Genomic DNA, 12,119 nt, shown 5'->3' on the forward strand with positions numbered 1-12,119 from the left:
GTGTGCCTTGGCAGTCTGAGTAGGAAGGGGTGGAGTATAAGGGCAAGAACAACAGTAGTGGAATGTGCACTCACCCATCTTCCCCTCCGACAGAACTTTCTCAGCATACATCTGTATACAGTAGGAAGCAAAAGGGAACAGCTTCCTTCCTTCTCTCCGTGTCTCCTCAGAACAGGTGGTCCAAGGCCTTGTCAGTCACTTTTCCCTATTGATATAATATTGAAGGTCTTAAGTGACAAACAAAGACCATATTGAAGCAAACATTTAGGATTAACTCTGAAAGCATACAAGTACAGTATATTACGTGGGAGGAACCAACTAGTTTTACCACAAATTAGAAAAAAAAAACATTAAAACACTTTAATATAATAATCCTAGGCCTACTTCAATTTTGATCGATATGCTCTAAAGTACAGGCTGGTTACATCACATATGCAGTCCATAAAAGTCGATATATTTTTACACTAACTGAGTTTTTCTTCTACTATTTGCATCTTCATTCAACGTCATTATTTTTGCCAATACATACTCCACGACTGTTGTCTTTATCAACAGAAGGTTAGACTAGTTACAGTGTTCACTGCCCTGCTAACAGGAGGACAAAATTCATATGAGACAACTGGGAGCAAATGATAACAAAGGCATTCTTCCTAAAGTTAAAGTGTATCTATAGCAAGCAATAGAAAGTTCAAGCACTTATTGTGTCACTAGAAATATTGAAATTCCCTACAAAGCTATGATATATTTGTTTATTTAAGACTGCAGAGGTTCCAAGACAAAGATGATTCGGGCATTAAAATGGTTCAGCACTATAAATGTAATGTTCACATAATTAAAATTATACCAAAAAAAAGCTACTTAATTTTGTGTTTCATTTCAAAGAACTACGTACTACTAGCTGTTAGAGTTGGGCTATAGCCATTGGTGTAGAGTAACCAAGTACATTTACGCAAGTACTGTACTTAATAACTATTTTGAGAGACTTCTACTTTATTTCAATTTAATATATAAACTAAGACTTTTTTTACACCTGGAGTAAATGTACAAGCTACCCTGCAGTATACAAAGTAATTTAAACTAGCTGCACCTTTACCAGCTTTGATAACACTTGAATGCATCAATAATTATAATCAAAACATATAATATATATTATTCTTAAATGGGCCAAACTGCAGAATGAGTACTTTTGGTACTTTAAATATATTTTAATGCTAATTATTTTATTTGAGTAACATTTTGAATGCAGGACCTTTACTTGTAACAGAGTATTCCTACACCCTGTTATTTGTACTTTTACTCAAGTACAAGTTTTGAGTACTTCTCCCACCTCTGACTATAGCCTTTAGCAATGTTAACTGTTAGCATTAAGTGTTAGTTAGACCACAGGGCTGAAACACATTCCAGAAAGAGACTCACCTGACTTTCCTTACAGCAGGTGAAACAAATGCCTTCGTTAATGACAAATATAATGTTATTTTTTCTTTAAAGTCTTTATTGAAGAATAAAATAGCAACAAAAAAACTTGTGCCTCGAAAAACAGACGACGAGGCCGTTTAAACTCCGCCACAGATAAATCCAGTTTGAAGTAAATCCGTGTTGCTGTCTCCACAGGTTACTGACCCCAGAGGAAGAAGAAGGGGGAAAGGATTTCAGCGAGTCTTAATATCAACCGAAACCACCGACACCGGCGTCTAATAGAAAAGAGAAAAACATTTGGAAGCCTGTTCTATCTGAGACGAAGTTAATGAAAGTTTATCGCATCTTTGTCTGCGGGTTCTTGTGTGGTCGTCCTGTGAGCGGTCAGCTCTGCAGAGGAGAGGGGCACCAGTGACGTCACGGTGCATTTCTGAGTGGACCCAGATTGCTGACCTGCTGCAGGTGAACACACTGTGCGAACAGAGTATAGAAGTTGTATTATCCCATTTCGAGAACACACAACGAAACGGGATAATAACTTAATGTGGGCCAGGTTTAGTGTAAAGATGTAGGCTACCTTAAAACGGTGGGTGGCGTGGAAAAAATTAAGAGATCAATCAAAATGTTTCTTAACCCTCCGGTATCACTGTGGACGTTTTTGTCCATATGGGTCATTTTTCACTTTACATTTTGCAATAACTTTGGTTCTGTTGGTGCAAATGGCCTGATTTTTTGTAACAAGGCTATTTTCTCGATCTAGTTTGGAATTCCAATTTCAATTTTTCAAATCGGTCTTTAATTCACTGTGTAACAAATCGACTACGCAAATTAGTCATTCAAGACAAAAATGTCCACTGCAAAATAATTTGATAAAAACATTATATTAAAAGGTTTTTTTCACAACTTTTTTGGGTTCAATCTTTAAAGCAACTTCCGCCCTAATAGAAAATACCAAAAATGTAATCATTTTCAGGATTTTAACCCTTTAAATGTCATTTTGAATACATGATGAAAACAGAGAAAATGAGTTATTTTCCAAAAAATACATATCTGGTGACTGGCACTTTTTTTAATAACAGTCTTGGATAAGTCAAAGATTAACAGCAAAATGAATTTTTTTGCATTATTAGTTTTTTCACAAAATCAGATTGAACAAAAAAGTTACATATTAGTCATTCGGGACAAAAATGTCCACTTCCAAAAACTGCTCTAAAATGACAACAGATTAATATTTTTTAAAACTTTTTGGGGTTAAATCTTTCAATCAACTTCAGTCCTGATCAAAAATACCAAATGTTAAATTATGTTCAGGATTTTAACCCTTGAACTGCCAGTTTGAAAACATGAATTTGCGTTTTCTATGAAAAACATGCAAAAAAAGGCAGTTATTTTCCATATAATGAATGTTGGGGGGGGTCGGCTTCTTCCTTTTTTTTTTTATCACAGTCTTGGATATGTTAAAGATTAGCAACAACATTTATTTTGGTGGATTATTAGTTTTTGCACAGAATCAGATTAAACAAAAACATCAGATTAAACAAAAAACTCACATATAGCCACTCATGTCCCTCCACTGCCAATTATAACCCACATCTTTTTGATCTCTCACGCCATACGGTATAAAATTCCGTCGCATTTTTTAATGTCAGGGTTTTAATACATTGGAGGAAAAATAGTTCATTGTCCCTTTTTAGATTCTATACACAAGATGTGACATTTTACCATTGACATTACAGTGCTTTCATTTCTGGTTTTTGCCTGTTGTATAATGGGGCCCTGAAGCCCAGTTGGAATACATTAATGCAACTAATATGATGTAGATGTGTTGGTATGGATGTGGAAGAGTGGTATCAGCTGAGAAATGTGCGTGTTTGTGTGTGTGTGTGTGTGTGTGTNTTGCTAATCTTTTTGACATGTCCAAGACTGTGATAAAAAAAAAAAGCCGACCCCCCCCAACATTCATTATATGGAAAATAACTGCCTTTTTTTGCATGTTTTTCATAGAAAACGCAAATTCATGTTTTCAAACTGGCAGTTCAAGGGTTAAAATCCTGAACATAATTTAACATTTGGTATTTTTGATCAGGACTGAAGTTGATTGAAATATTTAACCCCAAAAAGTTAAAAAAAATATGAATCTGTTTTCATTTTAGAGTAGTTTTTGGAAGTGGACATTTTTGTCCCGAATGACTAATACGTCACTTTTTTGTGCAATCTGATTTTGTGCAAAAACTAATAATGCAAAAAAATCAATTTTGTTGCTAATCTTTGACATATCCAAGACTGTTATAAAAAAAAAAGAGCCAGTCACCAGATATGTATTTTTTGGAAAATAACTAATTTTCTCTGTTTTCATCATGAAAAAAAACTGCGGTTTCATGTATTCAAAATGGCATTTAAAGGGTTAAAATCCTGAAAATGATTACATTTCTGGTATTTTCTATTAGGGCGGAAGTTGCTTTAAAGATTGAACCCAAAAAAGTTGTGAAAAAAACCTTTTAATATAATCTTTTTATCAAAGTCTTTTGCACTGGACATTTTTGTCTCGAATGACTAATTTGCGTAGTCCAATCGAATGATACCGGAGGGTTAAATCTCAATCTCTACATGTATGGGCAGCCATTCAATTCCAGTGTCTGTTGAACTCCAACAAAGATAAATTAATTAAATTAATTGATCACTAAATGTGCTTTAGTAACATTATCCAAAAAAAATGGCCATTCTGCATAACGAGTACTGTAGTTTTTGTACTAATTTTCAATCCAATACTTTTGTATTTAAATGTAGGATATCTACTTGTAATAAATTATTTCTAGCCTGTGGTATTACCACTTTTACTTAAGTTGTTCCACTACTGCCTAAACAGACATGGCTACACACACATTCATTTACAGTAGGTTCTCTTGCTTTCGTTTAACCATGCATCACCCCAGTTTCCTGTTGCAGAGAAAATAAAAAGGAAGTTGGACAATCTGACCCATGATTCTTTGCTCTACAGGAAGCAAGCACATCACCAAAAAGCAGAGGAGGGCAGACAGTTGAAGCCAAAGGAGAAGAAAGGGCAGGTGTCTGATGGTGGAAGATCAGGGGACCAAAACTGAAAAATCAACAGCTGGAATAGAAGATGGGTGGACGAGTGAGCTGCTGGCTGCTGCTCACACTGTCTCTGAAAGGTAAAATACATATTTAAACTAAAGTTTTGGCTTGACATGCATATAGCAAAATTAATGCGGCTTATAAATCATTAAACTGATGTCACAACTGCTTGAAGATGGTTTCAGTGGCACCAGAGCTGCATGCATATTATATCTATATTAGTTCCAATAAAAAATTGTATTTTTACATTTCACCCTGTGACTTATTTTTGTATTGTTTTATTCTTATATTATTGACCAAAACACAAACATTGTTGTACATTGCAGCAAAACTTGTAATGCAGGTACACTCAGATACGTCAGTTAATTTGATCTGTATATCTGGATTATCTTAGGTTAATAATGTTAAAGAAAAATACAGTAACTTGCGTAAATGTTAGACCCTTGTAATGTAACTTAGTGGTTATGATATAAAAACCTGTTGTAATGTATTATCTATATCCTCCCCCTCAGGTGTTCTTGCAGGTGATTGGTCAGTTAGTCTTCCCTCCAATCCTATTTCTGCTGTGATTGGTTCCTCTGTGGTTCTCCCTTGTTCCTATGACTTCCCTTCTTCTGAGGCTGAGAGACGGCTCTCTGCTCAGGTATAAAGAAGGCTTTGTTAGCAGTTGCAATGTATCCTGTTTCTTCAGCAGGAAGTCTTTCTTTGCAAGGCTCTTAAATGTGCAGCTGCAGGGGTTTGATCAAGAATAATTTAAATAAACTAACTTATTTGATGGAAGGATTTAAACATCGAGCATCAGGTTAACACAAGCATAATTATGTGGTATTAAATGGTGCTTTAGCCCTTGTTGAAAAGCTCCTTCAATAGAAACTCTGTCTAATTATCTCAATTAGGGTGGAGGAGGAGGAGAGGGAGAGGGACAACAGTACAACGTTTCGACTGAGATCTGGTGTCTCGAAAACAATCGCTGTATCACATCAAGGTCTTGTTGAATTAAGATGCACAAAAACATCCACGAACATTTCTGCAAGAACTTATAGAAGAGGGTTAAACCAAACTAAATAAATCTGTCTATCTGTCCCAGATATGTCTTCCACAGTGCCGGTATATTCCCACATCCATCCTACCAGAACAGGGTGGAGTACCTACAACCAGGAACCAAAAACTGCTCTCTGAGGATTTCTGACCTGAGGAAGTCAGACAGTGGAGCGTATGTGTTTTACCTCATCACAAGCCACCCCACTCAGAAGATGCCAGAGCAGAAAGGAGTACAGCTCCTAGTGGCAGGTGGGAATATTTCATTCACAACTAATGCCAAAACTCATCACCAACAGTAATACTATAATGATCTTCATCCTTCATTATCGATGCATAGCTCATGTTGTTTGAGTTGCAAAGGATTTAAGAAAAAATAAATGTTGTACTTTGCGAATTTGTTGACTTTAATATTTGGATGACATGTGTTGATGTTTTAGCACCATCACTTGGAGAAGGAAACACTTCCTTTTTGCAACTCTGTGTGCTATTTATGTGAAGGAGAACTGAAACTGACCAGAAACCTTAACTTGTGTTTCAAGACAGTCTTAATTCCGTACCCAAATGATCAAAGTCCCACACAGCCACACAGCCCAGAGACTCACTGGAAACATGTCTTTGCTGAACTCCTAAAGCAAGGTATTAGAGCCTGTTGAAAAGCAACCTCATTGTGTTTGTGTGAGGTAACTCATGTTGCAATATTCTTAAGAAATGATGGACCAACATCTGTGTCAAGTCACTCTCTTGTTTTATTTTGTTGGTATAATGCAGTCATAATTATCAGTGAAAAGTTGAAAAGTTAAAGATTTTCAACTTTTCAACTATTCAATACAACTTGCACCATGCAGCTGCAAATGAACAAAAACAAAGGTTTGTTGTTTGGTCATGAACAGTTGAACCACTGGTTGGAGGAACAGCACAAGCATGAATGGCGAAGCATGCAACACCTTTTAAATGAATAGAGGCTTGTGAAAAACAACCTGGAGGCAGGAGTTTATTATTTTAAGGTCAGCTAGTCCACACAGAGGTCACATTCTCAATATATTTATTCTGCTTAAAATAAAGAGATCTGAAATTAGTTTTATTTTTTAACATTCTTATATTGAAACAGTACACATTAAATATGGATCATTAGTTAATAAGGATTTACATTTTATTCCCACCTTTTAAACTTCAAGATAGAGTAGATGTGTACAGAAATAGAACAGTTAAAGGTTTGATGTTCAACAGGGAAAATATATATAAAACAATAGACTCAATCATTTTTTGTATGTGTTATACAGTATGGCAGGTTAGTGGACCTTTTACCTCAGTATTTCTAAAATCCTGGCCAAAGCCCTGAACAGAGATCTTCATACAGTTCTTTTTCAAAGATCACTTAACTTCGTTTTATTCTTGAATAATAATAATACGACTTAATACACTTGTTATTTGAATAACCCTCGTTTTCTCCAGACTCCTCCAGTGCAGTCACGGTGTCAGCGAGTCCCTCCAGTGACATCACAGAGGGCGTGACCCTGCGTCTGGCCTGCGGCAGCCCTGCAGCCAGTCCCCAGGCCCTCTTCAAATGGTACAAGAGCACAAGCAGCACCCCGAGACACACTGGACAGGTGTGGGACATCAGTGAGGTGACACCTGGAAACTCTGGTAGCTACTACTGTCAGATACAGACTGGGGATAAAGAGCAGAACTCAACAATGCTGCCTATTGATGTAGAATGTAAGTGAAGATTTATTCCCATTTAAATTGATATTTCTATTATGAACCAACAATATGTAGTTTTACGCAACTATGCGTCTCTCATCAAAACAACAACAAAATAAAGTTTGGCGATATGGAGAAGTAGCATGGGATTATGAGAGTTGTTGTCTTCTCCACCATTGCAGTCAGCTATCTCTGATTGGGCTTTCACCATTGTTCATCGTTCAGTAGGCTTTAACAGGTAGACAAATTATCCACAGAGGTTTTTGCAGGGTTGCCACTAAACGTTTGCTGAGCTTGTTTTTATGTAGAGTTGAGATCCAGGTGTTAGGCTGGTATTTATCGGGTGCCAAATTTTCTGCCGACTTCTCCTCCTCTCTTAAACAAACTGACTCAGTGATTTAAACTGAGAAAAAACAAAGAGAGAAGCAGTTAAACTTTCCCTTAGCTTTTTTTCTCATGAAGATCTAGACGTTTAATGTATTTGGATCATTCCCTTGATTACAGTTAAGAATTTCTATAGGTTTGAAAATTGTTGAAAACATTTGGGATAGTATCCACTCAACATATAGGTCCAGACATGTAATATCTTACATAATGTATATTTTGACTGAGAAATTCTACATAAAGAAACATCACAGTATATTGTTTTCTCTATTTAATTAATGAATATATCATTAGCATTAAGTGTCTTCACAGAATCCCATATGATTTGAAACAGGGTGTAACTGACTTTTCATCTCCATCCTGTCCAGACTCTCCTCGCAACACAGCGGTCTCAGTCTCTCCTGCTGCAGAGCTACAGAACGGGCTTCCTGTGACTCTGACCTGCAGCAGCGATGCTAACCCTCCTGTCCACACATACACCTGGTACCAGGGGGCAGCATGTCTTCTGGCAGCCGACAAAAGCTTTAATCGAGGCAGAAAATCTCCGGCTACACCTACAGGACGAGTCCCGACACTCAGCACTGCCAATATCTCCGCTGAAGAATATGGGCTGCACTGCTGCAAGGCTCGGAACAGACATGGATCACAGACTGACAGTGTGAAACTCACAGATCCCAAAGGTGGGTCAATACGGAGCCTGCCAGTTCTTTGTGGAACCAAGTTCAGCAGGACATAGGCCCAAAATAACACCTCATCTAATATTCAACAACAAACAAACAATACATAGAAAATAAATTGATATTTCTAAAAAGGAGTCAGTGCTTACATAACAAGAGGTGACTGATTCGTCATTTTGCATACCATAAACTATGACAATCACAAAAAAGGAACCTTTATCACCCTCATTAAGGTACAATTATAATTGGTTGGCCACTGATCCATTTCAGCAGCAACAGTTGTGTCGGTTCTTATGTAAAACAAGGAGAAAAGTGATAATTAAAGAAACCCATTCTTCCACCAGAGCACCAAACACTTATTAAGGTATCATTTTCAAACTACATATCTCTTCTCTACCTTTGAGATGCATAAAAAAAAAAAAGGTATGAATTGCCATGTAAATATTTAGTTTGAATACTGGGTCTATTTTGCATTTTATCCAGTACAAATAAACACTATATATATAGCTTTGCTGCCATGAAGCCCAGCCTTATGAAATACCTTTACACTGTAGGTCCATCAGCACCAGGATGTCTAAGGTCTAGCTATTAAAAAGTATAAAATAATTCTGCCAGAGACCGTTTTATATGACTCTAATGGTTTTTGTCTGTCCACCCCAGCAACGGACCCATCCGAGTCTTCAGGAAAGAGATTGCTGATTATTGGAGTGACTGTCTGTGTTATCCTGGCTTTAGTTGCCATAGTGGCCTTTCTCTTGTCAAGGTGAGTTATTTACTCCCCTTATAGATGATCAGTCACTTTTTTAATGACTGTATCATTTAATTTTACATTTAGACAGATGCATCTTTCATAGTCTGCATGCAGAGTCTGTTGCTTGAATTATTCCAATAATCAAATCTAGATGTGAATATAGCGTGTATTTAAAAGGTTGATGTCTGCAGTAGTGTGACTATCAGCCCAATATCTCCAATGCTGTGTTACATGTTATTTATTTTTAATTTTAGATAGATACAATGAAATTAGTATTGTAAATTGTTTTTGTTGATAAATGTTTTGTCTATCCTTTCAGGAGACAGAAGTCATCAAGACATCAGTCGTATGTCCTCACAGAGACATCTCCTCCGGCACCTTGAGGCTTCTTTCAGCACAAATACTAGAACGCTTTTTTTCTGGATTTTCTGGAGTTGACTTTTGCTTTAAGAGAATACTCAAGCAAAAATAATAACTATGTAAATAGATTTACTCTTTTGGCTCTTATCTGTTCATTTGTTTACATAAGCTTAAAGGTGGGGTAGGTAATTCACTTCAGCAACACTTTTTGTTATATTCCATGGAATGCTCTTAACATCCCGATAGCAATGAACACATTAAATGCTTTGACAATAAATACATAAAAAAAATTCATCTGTAGAAGCCGTGGCGCTGTAAAAAGCACGACCAATTATTTTAGCCGGCCCGGCTAAAATAACTGGATGGCCTACCTGCCTGTCAGCCTTCCCATTCTCGTGCACAAACTTATCTCGTGCCCTCATTTGGTCATGTGCGGCTTTTGGTGTGTGTTGGAGGAGGGCTCTGTAAGGAAGTCTGAAAGGAAGGGGCAGATTTTTTTCGGGCTGCATACTTCAAATTCTACGCGCACTCGAGCTGTTTTCTCCATTCTTATACCCCTACCTTTAACTGTTATTGTGCTTTTGGATTAGTTTAATGCTGCTGTCAGGATATAACCATGTGATTAGTGATAAAATAACAATTATATTATTATCACCTAATTCCTTCTCTCCTCCTACTGCACTAAACATACACACGCGGTTGCACCCTAGTTTACGGCAAGGTGTCCAGAAAACAGCTGTTGCTCAAAGCCTGTTAGTGATCGATGCAGGAGCAACGAAGATGATTTGACGAAAATTACATTCATAAATGATCCAATTAAAATGCCGTTAGCGTAAGCTCTGGGGTTCACATTTGTGTGTTCTTGAGTAACGCTGCAGTCACAGTTGATAAGGTATAACAGTACTGACCGAGCCTGAGGATGAAAACCAGGAGGACAGTGGACTCTGAAACCCGGACATTCATTACAAATTCTACCTCTCGCGATATCAACTCTTCATCTTGTTCGGTCATATTCTTTAGGAAAAAAAACGTCCAGAATGCCTTTTAAATATTAAAGTGCCGATGAAGCTAAGAACATGCTGATTGAGTGGACCAAATATTTTAAAGAGAACAGATTTCATGTCAGTTTCATAGTGTTGTTTTCTTTGGGTTGCTATGCTTGTATTTTACTGTTCAGCTTTCCAAAGCCGAATAAGCTCACCAGCAACTCAAAAACACAATTATTTGTCTTGTTACATTAAACATAATGTTGCTATTTAAACGGGGCCCTATTGTGCTTTTTTTGGGTTTGTCCCCTTTCCCTGTTTGTGGTATTGTTGTGTCTTCCGTCAAATTGTAGTTATGGTTCATTGTATATTTGGGTCTGTCATTTCCTGTTTTTTTTGTACTTACCTCTTGTCTTTCATTTGAGCCCTGTTCTTCCTCCCCTGGTGTTTTTTTTCCGCCATCATCATTTGTCTGCCCCGCCGCCTGATTGTTTTCCACCTGTTCCCACCTCACTCATGTTTAAATTGTCCTTGTCTCTCCCCTGTCCTGTGTCAGTTCGTCTTGTTTATTTCTCCGCACATGGGTCGTGCCAAGGCCTCGCTCTGAAAGGACGGGCTTTCACTCATGGTTAAGGTTTTGTTAATTGTGTAGGCTTTAAGTTTTTTCTTAAGTTCTTTTTGTTTACGGGTAGTTTTTGGCCTCTTGTGGGTGGCACCGTCTTTGTTATTCCAGTACCTAGCTCTATTTGAAGAGGAAATACCTGGGTCGTGTGAAATAAAAATTAAAAAACATTACCATTTCCAACACTTTGTCTCTGGGTCGTGCATTTGAGGTTCATACAAAAGTATTGGATGTCTAGATCCTGACAATTATATAGATTTGAGTGACATGAAGATGCATGTAAATGGTCTCGCAAAGGCTAAAAACCCCAAAAGGTTCACATCAGAGGACCCTTATGTTTACTTCGGGACCATAATGACATCAACAATGTAACACTACGGGCTTCTTATTGGCTAGCGGCACAAACCACATTTGGTTGTGAATAGGTAACGGCAGAACATGCCTCTAAGCGGGGTTGGCCAAATCAAACAAAAACAAGAGCTAGCACGGCAACTAAACAAGGTCAGAGACGAACACCATAATAGAGAAAATACTGACTTTCAGACAAAGGAGGGTAGAAAGCAAATCTTAACATGTCAAACCAGTAGGAAAGGCACAATACAATAAAAAAATAACCATTAAAAATGTGCCAATTAATAAGGGCCATTGGAACAAGACATAGAATTAGTTTGAGTTGCCAGAGTAATAGAACAAGTAATGGAGATATACCAAGCATAAAGATGTACTGCCCAATATACACAATTGAAAATATAAGGGAACTAAATGAAGACAGCTGGCTCATATGAAAAGATGTGTAATTTAAGGCAACACACTAGGTAAAATGCATCACATAGTTACTGATTAGCAATACAAAAGCAGCAGGCAGATGTCACCAAAATTAAAAATGTTCCATTACTGCTGCACAAAATATACTGGAGTTGGAGACACAACAAATCAAGGGATGATAAGAATGTAAGTAAATCTGTAACCCATCTAATATTTATCCCAGAATTAGAGAATAACCAACATTTAGAAATCAATAGATCTCATATTAATTCAGGGGCAGAACCAATGCAGCAATTAGGATTCACAATGGAAACAAAAAC

The 12,119-nt window shown here is 37.2% G+C and overlaps 1 protein-coding gene across 2 annotated transcripts in view; it reads left to right on the top strand.

Moving 5' to 3' along the window:
* The window catches only part of LOC104963945 (B-cell receptor CD22-like), a 10,551-nt gene extending 902 nt beyond the window's left edge, over positions 1 to 9,649 (top strand). The window contains exons 2-10 of one of the 2 annotated variants that reach the window (XM_010792641.1): positions 1,612 to 1,878; positions 4,415 to 4,589; positions 5,025 to 5,155; positions 5,409 to 5,497; positions 5,600 to 5,802; positions 7,006 to 7,269; positions 8,007 to 8,318; positions 8,976 to 9,078; positions 9,386 to 9,649. In XM_010792641.1, coding sequence (XP_010790943.1) covers positions 4,541 to 4,589; positions 5,025 to 5,155; positions 5,409 to 5,497; positions 5,600 to 5,802; positions 7,006 to 7,269; positions 8,007 to 8,318; positions 8,976 to 9,078; positions 9,386 to 9,449 — 1,215 coding nt within the window. In that variant the 5' untranslated portion in view covers positions 1,612 to 1,878; positions 4,415 to 4,540 and the 3' untranslated portion in view covers positions 9,450 to 9,649. Of the gene's footprint in view, positions 1 to 1,435; positions 1,879 to 4,414; positions 4,590 to 5,024; positions 5,156 to 5,408; positions 5,498 to 5,599; positions 5,803 to 7,005; positions 7,270 to 8,006; positions 8,319 to 8,975; positions 9,079 to 9,385 lie in introns of those variants that run through there. The other variant, XM_010792640.1, reaches the window with a different exon arrangement.
* The last annotated feature ends 2,470 nt before the right edge of the window (positions 9,650 to 12,119 follow it).

The sequence above is a fragment of the Notothenia coriiceps genome, unplaced genomic scaffold (assembly GCF_000735185.1).
Source record: "Notothenia coriiceps isolate Sejong01 unplaced genomic scaffold, NC01 NC01_scaffold00036514, whole genome shotgun sequence".
Taxonomy (NCBI): Eukaryota; Metazoa; Chordata; class Actinopteri; order Perciformes; family Nototheniidae; genus Notothenia; species Notothenia coriiceps.